Here is a 15,986-nt window from a genome sequence, read left to right as displayed (position 1 = left end):
GGTGGCGGAAGCTTCCTTTTAAATTCAGTTTCCTCTTCTACTTCTCTTGTGTAATATCAACATTTTCTGTCCAACCCCTGTGCATCTAATAAATTCCTCTCAATAAACTGTGTTTTTATTGACAATAGGACTGTTTTGGTTTAATTTAAATCTACTTAAATCAATTGCAACTGAACTGAAATGTATTATTTTGGAAACAGACTGCTCCATGGGTTACCATCTGCTTATGCAATCGGTACCAGCTCTGTTGCAAGAGTCTCATGCAGACACTGTCTGGTTCTAACCCTGCCTAACATAGGTCACCAGCTGGTGTGAGGGCTTGATTAAACTCTTGACTCTTCTGCTTCCACTTTCTTATCTCTGAAATGGGGACAACAGCGTTTTCCAAAGCCCTTCTAAAGGGGAGTTGGCTACATTAGTCACCATGTATGTGTTCAGATAGGAAGGAAGCCTAATCTGGTATTACAGATTATTCCAGTGTCTTAATTTCAGCTGATGCAACATAAAAGTTGTCAAAATACTTTTTTTCTCTTTTCCCCATCCAAGGCAAAGTGTGTTATAAGCATTTTGGAACAGAAGTTCACCAAATTAAGCTATACTAATGAAAGCTATGACATAGTCTGATAGGTTTTATTTCTGAATGAGAATGTTGGTAAATCATTGAAAAGTAGGAACACTCAGGATCTGCAGAACAGCTGCAGTTCTCATGCAGCTAATAACCTTTAGCTAATTTGTCTTCAAAACATGTCTATGTGGAACTTGGGAAAATGAAAAGGAAACATTTCTATTACTGCATTAATCAAAAGAGCAAGGGAATGCTGGTAAAGCACTGAATATGCTTTTCATCAAAATAGTTTATTAAGTAGTTCATAAAACTGTAATCTAGTCCTGAAATTAACAGGGGGAAAATACATACAAACTGCTAAATTCTGTAGTCTTGATCTGTCAAAAAAGCCAGATGCCTCTTCAAAACAGTTGGTATTAACATCCATTGCACAGAAATCAAAAGGGGAAATAAAATTAAGCAATTTGCTGAAGGACAGGATCTGCAAGTATCACAAGTAGGGAAGCTTCAGTATTCAATTCTGCAATGACAAAATAGTTCCAGTTAACTTATTTGCTGAATTAAGGGTTTCACTTATTATTTAACTCTGCAGAAAGTCACAAAAAGGAAATAACCTTGTTGATCTCTTTCCATTAATATCCCTCACATTGTTTGTCCTATGAATTATGACTTATGGGAAAATTAACTGTCTATGCTATACATCATACACAAGCAAGTCTTAAACAGTGTATGCTGTAAAAATATTGACATGCCTCCAAGAGGTTAATTTCCCTACAGATTAGACCTTTTTTTCCAAAGGAAACAGTAACACCTATTTATTTGAACTGCATAATAGAAGTAGAACTCCAGTTGTTTAAATTGGTTTTTTATGGACTCTTACCACCTAAATCTCAATGACTTCATGTTTTACTCTAAAGCAGAAACTACTCCAAAACTTGGGGGGGGTTATTGCAGAATTAATTAATTCTTTCATCACAGTCGTTTACCCCAGTCTTCTGTTTTATACATCTGGGCCAGGAGGTCTCTAATCAAGCATGTTGTTAGCTAGTTGTTATGTCAAAGCAAAATTAGCAGCAGGATAGCGGTGGTTGGTAGTGAGGGAAAGCCTTATTCATTCAACTGTAATGGTTCGGTTTGCCAAAACCCTTCGAAATTCACCATGTAGCATCTTAAAACTGCTTGGTTTCTGATCAGTGGTGCCCCATTCACTTTCTCTTCAAGGCTTGATTGATTACATGGTATAGAAAGAGCACACATACTTCCAAAGGCCTGACTACCCAATTTTACTGTCAATTCACATGAGCAATGCTGGCTTGGCCTCAATTTGCCTTAGTGAGGAGGTGTGCTTAGATCCAACCCTGTTTGGGCTGAACATCCTTCTGTGACTTTATTCTTGAATTTTATTGCATGAAAAATGAAGCCTCAGATTCAGGACATTCCTTTCAGTAAAGGCAGTGTGAGAAAGCAATGGGAAGTTTCCATGAGGATGGAGAAAGGCAAAACATAGTACTCGTTGCAGACCATGAAATCAATAAGCATTATCCAAATCACGTCTGGGCAGACTACAACAGGTTTCCACAAACACTCCTGTACACCATGTGAGGAATTTTTAGAAAACACATATGTGTGTTTTGACTGAATATGTCTTATACTGCCTATTTTTAAAACATTGTTTTGTAAAATAGATGCTTACGATGGAAAGCTGCAAAGACAAATGTTACTCTTGCATTGCTTCTTACAAACAAAAGAACAAAATTATAGAATGGTTTGTCTTGGAAGGAGACTTAGAGATAATCCAGTTCGAAGCCTCTTGCCATGGGCAGGGATACCTTTCACTGGACCATGTTGCTCAGATTTGTGTTCTGTTTCCATTGTCAGATGAAATATTTTCATGCAAAATGTGCTTAATCCAAAGAGGACAGCTTTTATGTTATGTCTGTAGCTGTAGACGTAACAGCCATCTGTAAACCTTCAGTGGAATAGCACTTGGTACAAATAAGGAGTGCAAATTATCATTACAAAATCAGTGATTTTGAATTGTACTTATTTTCCATGTGGCCTAAAGATAAGGCTTCACAAAGTCAGTAGGGAAATGCATCCACTTTGTAGAACCACTAGTATATTCAGTAAAGGAAATGTATTCTGTATGGCTCAAACCTTACTTGAAGACTTTATTGTTGGAAGTCTGTCAGGAGAAAAAATAAATCAAGCTTATGCTACAAAAATATTAGTCTTCTATTTTTCAGTAGAGTTGTTTCTTTCCAAGTAATTTGTTTTGCTCTTCACCATTTATCTCTTGGGCACTCGGCATTGTGTCACATCCTTGAGGAAGAGCTCCTGCACCACTTTAAATGGAGACACAGAAAATGGAAAAAGAGTAAACAGTTTCTCCCAACATTTCTCTGAAGACCTTCTCCTCTTACATAGAGGATTTTACTAAAGGACAAAAATATGCTCCACAGTGCACTATAGTAGTAATAAGGATTCCAGATCCAAAATCTTACCTCTAACACCACATTGCAGAAATATTTACATTAGCTAAACTAATCACTGTTAATCTGGATCTTGGTTTAGGCAGGTTCTTATACATTACCATGCTGATTGCTTTGATTAACAGCTATTGCCTGGTTGAGAGCCTGTTTTAATTTGCAGTTCAGTTTCATTCAGACTTTTTTTGTTGTTGTTTATTCCTATACCAAACTGGTTTTTTGTTTAAATGGCTTTTGTTTGTGGTCTTGCATTATAGTTTCTGATACAGTAAAAAGAAAGCAACGCTATCTCGTCTCACCCTTTGTTTTTGCAGTACAACTTGCTTATCTTCTCTAAATAAAATTGATGACAAAACCTATGTTGTTCTCAAGGGCAATGAGGTCCATTTTCAAGATACGGAAGTTTTGGAATTCTCCTCTTACTGCAGGCTAATTCAAGGAGAACTTAACTTTACAGCCTAGACTGAAGTAGGAAATTACGAGTTTCAAACTGTATTTTGCTAGTCTGTTGTCCCTATAATTGAACTAGGTCCAATGATTTTTCCATGATTCTCTTCTACAGGCAGGCACTTTCTGTTATTAAATCAAGAGCTTTTCCTGGAGCTACTGATTTTCTATTAATTTTCAGATATTGCAGAAGTTGGGAAGCTAGGAGTGTTAAGTTTGAGCTCCACCCGTTCTTTGTCCCACAGGAGATAATTCTCTCATCATTTCAGTGGGAATTGTTTACCAAGATATTTTCCACTAACTTTAAAACTCAGTCTTTGTTCTCTGTGCCAAGTGGCACACAAAAAAAATGTGCACTTGCATCTTGGGAAGCATCATATCCTCAGGAAAGCTCTCTTGATTAGGTTTATTACTCAGCTGTAACTTTCCCTGCAAAACTCAAGTATATCAATACACTTTGTGATGTTTGTGTCCACCTTGGAGGGAAGGAAAAGGTGGTGGTGCCAGTTACCAGCACCGATTGAGCCGCTAATCTTGCAGAACATTACGCAATACTAAGACTGCTTCTCCAAGCAGAAGCAACCCTGTGGACTTTTTGTAGGTAGAATAGAATTCATCGCAGTGATCAGCATTTACACCTATATGAATTACTAAAATGGCCAGCACGTGAATGTCTGGTTTTAATTGGGGGGGGTAGGTGGTGGTGGGTGGAGTGTGTGCAAGGGAAAGTAGGAAAAAAAATATTCAATATAGCAAATGTTAGCACTATAGAATGCCTAAAATTTTTATCGTCAAGTCTTATGTATCCTGTTTCATGCTGCTCATGCTTTGTCTAATTTTGATCATCTGTTCAAGCAGGGAATAGCTGGTAGGATTATTTACCTTTCCTGTTTCCAAACAATGATGTAGAATTAATTTATCTGTAAATTCACAACTTTTTTCCACTGGACTGTGTCCTGAAGTTTCCAGACTCATAAATATTATATTTAAGCCACAATTAGAGTTTCATGTGTCTTTCAGGTTCAGGCATGTAAAGAGATGGTTCTTTACATCTCCTCCAAGTTCATGATTTATTGCATGGCCTTCAGATAACAAGCGAAAACCAGAGCAGAGCATATATCTTCTAAATTTGTATGTAAAATCTTTCCCTCCCTTCTTGTCTCTGACTAATGAGAGCTATTTCTGGATAATAAATTGAGATTGTACTTGAAGAGCATGATTTCTGCTGTCTAATACGGGTTAATTAACAGATTGCCTTTCTAAAGGATCACTTAGTCTGATTAAATTTTAATTGAAAAACAAGAAAACAGATGAGCACTTAAAAGACTGAAATAAAGAGTGTTTCTATCTGTGACAAATGTGCATTCTCTACCCTCATTCATTTTGCCAACTAGGAAGAATATAGAATAAGAGGACACAGAGACAAAGAGAGGTGCTTGTGCCTCTATTACTGTCTTTAATGAGACTGCCCTTTGCATGTTAAATCAATTATTTCCTCTCTTCACTGCGTTGTCCCTGTCAGCAGTTACGGATTAACAAAGCCAAGTGCTTGGTCTCTGTTACAAATTCATCATTTTAGCATTGTTCCCACAGACACTCTGCACTTGCCAAAATGTAAAACCAAGGAGAAAAAACCCTGAAATTGCCAGGAGAAATAAGAGAGAAATAAAACTCAGGAGAAAAAATCCCAGATTGAAATTTATCACTCTGTTCTTTTTGAGACCCAGTCCACTGAAGAACTTGCTGCATTGTTTAACATGTGTGTAATTGGTGCTGTGTTAAAATAATGGTGCTAAAGAGAAAGGGTGGAAAAATACTATCTAGCATCAGTGCCTGGGAGAAGGTGTGGGAAAACTCTTTTCCACTTGGCAGAATAGTTAGAAAGCCGGTCTATTCTGCAAAGTCAGGACAGATTAAGCCACTATCCTTAATAAAGGTAGGGAGGTGTGACAGTATTATCTCTTATGTTTTATTTATAATTGCATTGTATCTAAACACAAATTCTTTTGAAAAACTTCACTCACACACTTTTGGAAGGTGCTGGAGACTGTATGCAATAGTAAAATGTGGTGGGTTGACACTGGCTGGATGCCAGGCACTCAACAAAGTCTCTCCATCACTCCCCTCCGCAACTGGACAGAAGAGAGAAAATACAGTGAAAGGTTTGTGAGTTGAGATAAGGACAGGAAGAGATCACTCACCAGTTACCATCACAGGCAAAACAGTTTCAACATGGGGATATTAATTGAATTTATTACTGACAAAATCAGAGCAGGATGATGAAAAGTAAAATAAATCTGAAATAAAACCTCCCTCCCTCCTTCAACAGGCTCTACCTCCTCCCACTCAGTGGCTCAGGGAGACAGGGAATGGGGGTGTTATGGTCAGCTCAACACATTCCTGCCAGTTCTCAGGGAGGGGAGTTGTTCCACTGCTCTGCCATGGAGTCCCTCCCACAGGAGACTGTTCTCCATGAACTTCTCCAGCAGGAGTCTGTCTCATGGACAGCAGTTCTCTCTGAGCTGCTGCACTGTGGGTCACTCTTCCATGGGGTTCAGTCCTTCAGGCACAACCTGCTCCAGCGTGGATCCCCCATGGGGTCACAGGTCCTACCAGGAAACCTGCTCCAGAGTGAGCTCTCTCCATGGGTCTGCACATTCCTGCCAGGACCCTGCTCCAGCACAGGCCTCCCACAGGGTCACAGCCTCTTCTCAGGCATCTGCCTGCTCTGGTGTGGGGCTCCTCCACAGGCTGTAAGATCTCTGCATTCCCAGGGACCTCCATGAGCTTCAGGGACTGCTCCACCATGGTCTGCACCAGGGGCTGCAGGGGAATCTCAGCTCCAGAACCTGGAGCATCTCCCGCCCGTCCTTCTGCACTGACCTTGGTGTCTGCAGAGCTGCTCCTCCCACATTCTCACTCCTCTCTGCTCTGGCTGCAGTTACCTCAGAGCAATAGCATTTTTTTCCTTTTTAACTGCATTATCATAGAGGTGTTACCATCATTTCTGCTAGACCCAGCCTTGGCCAGTGGCATGTCCATCTTGGAACTGGCTGGCCATGGAGGAAACTTCAAGCAGATTCTCATAGAAGCCACCCCCATAGCCCCCTCAACTACCAAAGCGTGGCCACACAAACACAATGGATTCGCTAACCCATAGCAAGGATGCTGTTGTTTAAATACTCTTTGCATTTAGATATGATTCTGGGATTGGGTAGTGTGAATTTTAGGAACAGCTAGTGTGATAGAACTTCAGATGCAAATAGGAGTTCACTGGCGTATCCAACAAATTCTTTTGCAGAGAGATTTTGGAGCTCATGTTGAGCAGTTCCAGTTTGCTTTGGAGGATGTCAGTTTCTTCATCAGTTCTGAGCATGTAAATAAACCTTACAGAAGCTTCCTCAGAATTATACTAAATAGTGAATATTCTCAAGTGTAAAGGTATGTGTGTAGGATTAAGATGTCAATGTTTTCTAATCCTTCTTCAAACTCACTTACACTCTTTAAAGGACATACACAATGCTTCTTTACAGTGCAGTGATGCAGTTATTTAGTCAAGAGTATTTTCTCTCTGGTAAAGACTATTTCCATGTTTCTGTGTGTTTGATAGTATCTTGTTTGGTAGTTTCTTGTGTTTGGTGTTCTTACTGGACAGCCTGTTCTGTGCTGGTTAATCAGTAAATTAAAAGGGATGTTGAGCTCTAATCCACAGTTTTCTTCATAGCATGTATTTAATTGCTTTCACTGGAATCTGCTTTCAAAGTCTGGTAAGGGATAAGGTATCCCACTCTGTGCTTTCTCCACCTAAACGGAGGTAATAAAATATTGCAATAAAACTAGCAAGACTGCTTTAAAAAAAAAAAAAAAAAGTGCCAGCCATATCAAAGTCTCAGAACAGGAGGTTTCCCACTTAAAAATAAATCAATAATGAATTGTGACAAAATGACTTAAATAAGAAATCAAGAACAAGACATGTAAAGAAATCTTCTGGGTGTTCTGTGTTCTAAACTAACAGCCAGAAATGATGCCTAATTTGCTGTCTGTTGTATCACAAAACTATGCAGAGTGAAAACCAGGCATGTATTTACATGCATTCTTTAACTATCAGGCTTAGATGTAGGGACAGCTTTGTAGGAAGTGGCATGTGCTGGAGGCTCAATTAGGTAAGAAAAATTCTGCTTAGGTGAAGGCACAAGTTCCTGACAGACCAAAGTAAAGCATAATGAAAGGAAAGCAATAGAGTGTCTTGGTTCTGTAATTAATTTATGCATTGAGAAGCACTGTTGCATGAACAGAATGAAACACTAAGAAGTTGGCTGGGTAAATGAAGAATCAACAAGATTAGCCAAATTTTTTCTGCAGAGCAAGTTCAATCTTGTTATACAACCTTTTGGATAAAGTGTGTTATATGCAATGCATTCAAATTGTACATATACCTTTCTGTTTTGTATGCTGTAACATACTGTTGGATCATTTAAAGTCACTTGTAGCAAATTTAAATAACTTTCATAATTGCCTTATTAAAAGCACACAAATAAACAAAAACCCCTGACATGTTGAAGCAGTTAAAAAAACCCAACAAAACTTGAGTTCTTCTTTTTCCCTAGACTGTAGAAAAGTGAGAAGATAATATTCTATCTGCTGTATTGATAGAAGTGTGAAAATATCTCATTCTGGGTAAAGTCTTGCTATTGTTGGAAAAAACTCCTCCCTTGAAGTATGTTAATCCATATTTTGCCAGGATTTTTTCCCCTACTGGGAATTTTCAAAACTTTGTCCTTTGATAAGAGAACTATATTTTAAGACTAAACTGTTGATTGAAAAATGCAAAATATGTATGCACTTGCAATAGCACTTGCACTGCATTTATAAAGTGATTGGTTATGACAGCAAGGGGAAAATTTTTCCCCTGCTATTTGTAGTTGATCTACATAGGAATGTAAACCTGGGGAATAACACTTGCTTTCCAGGGTTTGTTTTTATTTTTTTCTTCTGTTTCAATTCATAGATAAGGGGGAAGGAATCCTGTATAGTCCTAGCGATCTCTAGTTTTTTGCATATCTTCATGTATTCTTTTGGTTGTGTGTGTTATTTACATCTGTCAACAGCAAGCATGAAGCCTGTGGAGTTTCTGTTCTTGTAGAAGTGAAAGTTAACATTATTCCCTCAATGACTACTTCCTATTTTTTGTTTCAGTTTCAACTTTGATCTTGTGGTAGGTGGCTACCGTCCACAACCCCATTGTCCTGCTAGAAACAAGCTTTTTTCTGCCTTGGATTTTGTTTGTTAAAACAGACTGTACAAATTCTAGGATTATCAAGAGTCTTGCAGAACCTAGTTTAACATAGGCCAGCTGGGTATTCACTCCTTTATGCTTAGCTGATCCGGAACCAGACTTGTGTAGTCAACTGATGTCCTCTTCACTTAATGTGGAATTTATTAATTCCCACCATCCTTCTGTAATGCAGGTGCTGCTGACTCATATCCTGTACCTTTTGCCCCAACCTCTTGCTTTCAGGTCAACTCTCTGCATAGGTCAGTAAAGGACAGTAAAACTTTCACAGGTTAGCAAGACACAAGGGTGTTGCCTGTCAGACTGGGACAATGTGGTTCATTTGTCTTATTTTTCTTTCTCAAAAAAGGTCGCAAACCATTCCCCACAGAAGAGAAGTAGGAAATCCAGGACTCAGCTAAAAGACTTCTTTTTACATCTGGCATGGTTCTTGCCCTGCCAAACATGAAATTCATACTGCAAACACAGATAATGCTGAGAGGGAAATGAGAGGTCAGCTATCCTAAGTCCTGCTGGTTCGGCTAATCATGCAGAGACTGTCAAGTGGCGAAGGCAGCCTCAAAGGCTTGTCCATTTGGCCGCATGTGCTGGCCCTGGTAATACTGCCAGTGTGATTCAGATGGGAGCTCTTCAGTCCAAGCAAGCAGTTAGGGTAAGTCTGTCATTACACTAGAGATAGGAGTGAAAATAGATGGCAGGAACCACAATTATGTGTTTTTCCAGTGGGTTTGAGCTGCTCAGAAGGGGAGGATGGTTACCACCTTGCTTTCGTGAGAACTCTTGCCTTGAGCAGATTACATATGAAAGGTGCCAGGTGCCAAGTGACAGAAACATGCATGTCCAGATAGGGTGCTGCTGGTTTGCATTCTAGGCTGTGTGGGTTTTTTGTGTTCTAATCCTTAAAGAATTTTTTTTTCCTTTCCAACAAGTGATGAGCTTCCATTTCTGTGCACTGACACGTGTATAGCAGCCGTTCTAAAGATGACATGGGAATAGCTGATCTTTCTGCTGCCTTGATGAAATCATTTCACCGTATGTGAATTCTCTTGGCTTTCTGCAGCTCTGCCACGTTGTGTCTCTGGCTACCAAAGTAAGCAGCGTGGCACAGCAAGATTTTCTTAAAAGTACTGCATCTGTCTTTGAGGTTGGGAAGAGAGGTGAAAGAATATATAGGTTAATATGAAATCTTTGAGGAACTCAAACAGGAATTTTTATTAAAACATTACTTGTGTACACCTCATATATCTACACATGAAAAGTAATGGGGAGAAAGAATTTTTTATTCATTGGTAAAATCATTAGTTGCATAGTTGGCTTCACTTTCCGCTTCCTTACCCAAAACCCAAGCTGCCAAGGTATTCCAGAGAGGAAAATATTTTCGCTGATGGACAGTATCTTCCATTCAGCTGGGGCACATTGAGGGTGCAGAGTGAAAGCCAATCACCTTCAATATCTACCTTGTTTGTTGGTTGTTTTCTCTTACTCCAGTGACTATAACTCAGGACAATAAATTATGGTGTTTAGTATTACATTAGATATGTATTTGTTGTTTAACAACTAAACACAGAAACCTACTCAGTAGTTGACCTATGACATCTGTAAGCCAGGATTAATATATTCTAGTTTGACTGTGAATTTACAACTTGATCTAGCTATAAAGTACAAAAGTAGCTTACAAAATTCAGACTGTGTGTGTGAAATAGGTTCTGCTGCTTTTACTGTGTAAACAGACATCAAAGTGCAATATGCCAACAGGACAGGAAACTTCTGCCCGTGGCTACAGTGCTGCTGTCTGCATAATGAGTCTGAGGATGCTGTCCTGTCAGTCTAGCTGTGACCACCCACAGGCATTTTTCCTTCGAAAAGGTTACTGGCCGAGAGGTTTTCTTCTCTCTTTATGTATTTTTATGTATGTATCTTTATGTATGTAATTTTACAACAATATTATCCAGGTCAGCAGAACTTTGTAATGTATATCTGACCTGGGAGTCTTAACATGTGACTCAGGTTTGTTATTATTGGAAAGATATCCATTAACAATTAAGTATGTTTTTATTGCATCTAAAAATAATATTATTATAAACAGCTGACTGCTACTGTAACTTTATAGCTGGATCCAGAAAACCTAAATCACTTGAAAATCGATATGGGACAAGTAAAAGGGTGTGCAGTTTGCATGGCATGGGTTTTAACTGTTTGTGTCGTTTTAACTGTTTATGTAGTTTTTTGTTCATACAATTGCTTGTGCCACTTCACCTATCTGTTTAGCCCTGCTGCTACTGGATTTGGTTAAAAACTGAAATATGGTTAAAGATGAACAGCAGTATACTGTTCATCTGATAGTTTAAATTTAAAATTGATTACCCTGGACAATTTTATTGTGACTGCTAAGTTGTCAGTATTATACTTTCCTATGATTAGATAACTACTGCACTTCTCTGGTTTCCTCAAATTGTATAAAAGATTTAGATATCAATGTGAAAAAAGATTGCTGTTAAAGCTTTTTTATTCCTTGTAGGAAAGTCTCTAAAGTACTTGGTATATTCTAAATTCAGTGTTTTTCAGTGCACTACATCTTTACATCCTCGATGAAACAACTTTTGAAAGAAGCAGAATTACTCCTGTGTTCTTTTGGAGTCAGAAGTGAAGACAAAGCCTAGGAGTCCTCAAAGGATGCAGTCAGTTCTTGCTTTAATGGATTCAGCTTTCAGAAGCTGTGATTGTCCATTACACTGTAATACTGTTGAGAGTAGAATGAAAGCCACTGGGTCTAATTTCAGGCTTAATAGTTCAATTACATCTCCTTTCTTGTGGAAAAACAGCATTTCAAAAGACAATTGTTCATACCACTGGGAGAACCTTAAAGCTGCCATTAGACCTATATGTCAGATCCCCTGGGAATGCTTTGAAGAACATGAAGGGTGGCTTTAGCCTCTTCAAAGGAGACCTGGCTCTGAGCAATATCTGGCTGTTCTTCCTGTATGTAATAGGGTGTCTGTGGGGCAGGATCTGTTGCTCTAGTTTATATATAGTCAGTTTATTGTCTTCAGTCTGGAGTATCTGTCTATCTGGCCACAAGTACCCCAGAAGTCCTTCCTATTGCTTATTGTCATCAGACCCAACTGTTCCTTACTACACTATCTTAAGATTTTCTTGCACTCCTTAAGTCTTAGAATAAAGTTAGTAGCGGTGTGTGACCTATATGGGCCAAGACTTCTCCTTGCTATTTTTGAGAACTTTCCAGCCCTACTCTTACTTGTATGGAGGGGATTCAAGTGGCAGGTGCCTAAAACAGTCCTGCCTTTACCAGTATGAACTTTGTTGAGGTGAGATCTAAGGCAATGTATAAATTATGAGTTAGTTATTTTCAGCTTTTGCATTTGGGCATACTTGAAAAAGTATTTTAAAATTACATCTTTCAAGATACTAATACTTGCCCCATCTACCTTCTTCTTCCTCTTCCTTGTCTCGTATTTTACAATCCAGAGACTTTTTGGTGGAAGTTTTCCGTAGTTTAGGAAATAAAGCACAGCCAACTTGGGGCATTCTGTATCCTAGGATATGAAAACAAAGACATCTCTGACATTAGAACCTAACAGATTTGCCAAGCAAAAAAACACAACCATGTTTGCTGTTCAGTTGTATAGTGTCCACTCACTTTTTTTTGTTTGTTTTAAGCCAAAATCTTTAATTATTTCAGTATGGGCAAAAGTTAAGCTGTTTGGAAAACAGCTACAGATTTCCCACAGGACCAAAGCTATATAAGCGTGTTTTGTGACTGTCTTTGTTCCTGCAGCTGGGATGCATGTATTGCATTCAGACTTATTGCAGGCATAAAGTAACTTAGAAGACTGGACTGTAGATCTTAGATAATTAATTGTGTGCTAATAGCCAATGGATGTGTGCAAATAGGGACAAGAAGAGGGTGTCGGCTGTGTTCGGAGAATTATCTGTGGTTCACTGTACCAAGGGTTCATATAACTTGTAGGGCCATCTCCTGCAGAATGTTAGCTGCCTGGCTGTGAACACCAGCTGTGTGCCACTCAGTCCAGCAGCTTCTTCCCCTCAGATCTGGGCCCTCTTTACACGTCCAGACCTCATATCCTGGCAGGTCTTGGCATAATTGTATGTACTGGGAAACTGAGCTCATGAGGTCAGGTCAAGGTGGATTAATGCAGTGAGATAATGGCCCATGACAATGGGAGTGGATAGTTCACTGGGTCTCTTGGAGATCACTTGCTCTGTGAGGAAACAACAATGGAAAAAATCCAAGTCTGATTATGGAATGGGAAATGACTGGAAAGCTGGTGCTTAGTGTAACATTTAGGCAATGGAAGAAGTTAAGGCATCTTTTCAAGAATAATAGATAACAGATTGTGTTTTTCAGGTGATTGGGATGTCCCTTGGGACTTCCAGGAAGTTGGAAGTTGCAGACTATGGCAGACTATGGCAGAAATGAATGATTGTATTTTGATTGGTTTCTTCTCAGATGAGCTCTTGTGATCCATTTCTTTTTGGAATAGAGTTTGTGTGTTTTACTTGCCTGCTCTCAACCTTCCTGTTTTAGGGCTGCTTCTCATTTGTACACCACTTTCTCATGTTAAATGAGTGCATTGGTGTGAACTCTGTCCCTTTTCTATCCAGAGCCTCTGTTATGGAAAGACAGTAGGCTATGGAAAGTTTTACACACACTTTGGGTTTACCAAGAGGAAAAAAAAAAATCTAGTTCTTTACCTTCACTCACTTTCAATGCTTCTCCTTTTATCTGCTGGAACAGCCTGTGTGTTGAAAGTGCATTTTTAATTAAATTGTGTGCATCTTGTATATGTACAATACTTTCACTTTGAGGGCATTTTTATTATACTAAAAGGGTGGTGATAGGTAATAAGTCTCAAGAATAATTAAAACTTGTGTTAACTTGTGTATGTTTTCAGTAGTGATTAAACTTTGTGTTGAGTCTCTGCTGGGTCCAAGATCAGATCTTAATCAAGTAGAAAGGAAGGAAGGCATGATGGGGGAAGGAAGAGTTGGTTGTTACCTTTAAAAGTTCTTGCCAGTTTAAGATAAACATCACCTGTCATATTTATTTCTAAAAAAATTTTTTTAAAGTGTATTGTTTCCAGTATTTTAAATATTTATCTGCAGATAGTTTTTATGTTCAACACTTTTTGAGGGAGAAATGCATACAGTGGGTAATATTACAAATCAATATTTGGAAATATCTTCACCTTTTATGTCTATTTATGCAGCCTCAGTTTTGTTCAGTGTTTACACTGAAGGAAAAAAAGCAGAGTAATGTGCTAAGGCTTTAACATCATGATGCTACAGGGCAAACATTTAAATAACTAGAGATTTCCCAGAGGGATTATGGTATATCTGTTTGGTTTTTTCCTTTTACTTAGGGGAGGTAGAAATGCACTCCAGAATCAGCAAGAGGCATGGTTTTGATCTGAAACTCGCACTTTCTGCACTAAATAAGAATTAGTGCTTTGCATTTACCACAGCATACCAGATTCCAGCGTGGGAGAAGAAAAGGGCCTGATTCAAGGACAATGATTGGAATCCTGTTGCATGAAAAGCTTTGAAAAAAAAGTTAATTTCTCTGTCTTTGAAAAGTACAGTTTTACCATTTGCTTTTAGATGGTTTGACTTCGGTAGAGACAGCAGGTGAATTAACATGAATCACATGAGCTTTGCCAAGGATTCTATGAGATTTAAACCCAAGTCAAGCTGAGGCATGAAACAGTGTTTTGAAATGGATAGTAGTTCTGAAGATGTCCCTAGTATTAAACCAATTCAAGATCTGCACTGGAGTTTAAATGCTACTTCAGCCTGCAAGAGTGTTATTTGCTCTCTGGAGGACATCCATTTGGTTTAAACTTGTAAGTCAAGTAAAGGTTTATCTAGTTGAAACTCCCTATTGAAATGTCAGAGCACCTGCATTAATTTTTCTTGTGTGAATAAAGTTTTTAGTATTTAATAAAATTATTTTTAGTGAATATACTAGGCCAGCCTTCACAAAAAACTCAAGAGATTATTTTGAAAGTATGAGCTGAGGGGGGAAACCTGAGAGGGACAGACACATTTCTTTTTTTAGGCTGCCAGGATTTTACAAGATGATTGTTACTTTTTCCTTACAGATTGTGTCAGATGCTGCTGGACAGGGGGTTGCCATCACTGGGAACAATACTTTTAACAACTGGAATTGGCCTAACGCTGTGATCTTTGCTGCTACTGTGATCACAACAATCGGTAAATATTTACTATGTCAACCTTCCTAGCTGTAGTTTTCTGTGGGCTCTACTGTTTTTGTACTCTCCCATTTCTGTGTCAAGGTAGCGACCGAATAAAGTCCCCATGGCTGGAGCTGCCTAAAGTATGTGTTCACCTGCAGATTCATGGAGGAAAAAAACGAGGGTTTTGGCACCCTCTCCACATGTGTACAGAAAAGTGTGCCTTTCCAATAAGTAATGGATTAAAGGTGCTGTTGGTGTTGCCTGGTGTCATTCCAGTTCCATTGATTTATGCACTTAATTTCCAAATTGTAAAATTCCAAAACAAAAGCGTAACAAAGCATTCCATTAAAATAATACCTAAAGCAAGTGCATATGAGGTTTTTGGACTGCTGTCTTGTTACACACATGCATTCTCTTGAGCTACTACTAAATTACCAGTGTTCCTGGCTTGCAGACCTAGCTATATTTTTTATCCACCTCTTAAAAAAATGTGAAGCAGAACAACTGTTGCTTTTTAAATATCACTATGATTTGTCCTTGTAAGATCCTCTGCACTGGAAGACTTCTTTCTCCTGTGATATGTAGGTTTTCAGAACTCAACATCATTTGCCTTCTGCTTTTACAGAAAAATCTTTGCTATATGGTGTTGTTACATACTTGTTGCATAATTAAAAAAAAAAGGGGGGGGGGGATGCAAAGTAATCAGAGAGGACTGAATGTAGAAGTCTTACTGTTAAACCATATGCAGTACTGTGATTTTCTTTATTATTTAAAATTCACAATACCCAGCTTATATTATAACTTATGAAAAATTTTGAAGTCAGTAACACACCTAAATAAGAAGACTCTGTCAGAAGTTAAAAAATAGGCTGCTGATTTTAGAACCTGAATCTGTCATGCCCTGTTGGGTTCTATGACCAGCAAATAACTAAATTCATTTTAAATATATTGCACTT

General features: G+C 38.6%; 1 protein-coding gene across 1 annotated transcript in view; it reads left to right on the top strand.

The window, feature by feature from the left end:
• The window catches only part of KCNK5 (potassium two pore domain channel subfamily K member 5), a 35,025-nt gene that overhangs the window by 11,136 nt on the left and 7,903 nt on the right, over positions 1-15,986 (top strand). Inside the window, exon 2 of the mRNA XM_041404477.1 lies at positions 14,935-15,046. Coding sequence (XP_041260411.1) covers positions 14,935-15,046 — 112 coding nt within the window. The remainder of the gene's footprint in view (positions 1-14,934; positions 15,047-15,986) is intronic.

The sequence above is a fragment of the Onychostruthus taczanowskii genome, unplaced genomic scaffold, assembly GCF_017590055.1.
Source record: "Onychostruthus taczanowskii isolate IOZ18803 unplaced genomic scaffold, ASM1759005v1 scaffold21, whole genome shotgun sequence".
NCBI lineage: Eukaryota > Metazoa > Chordata > Aves > Passeriformes > Passeridae > Onychostruthus > Onychostruthus taczanowskii.
This window is presented reverse-complemented; position numbering and strand designations above follow the sequence as displayed.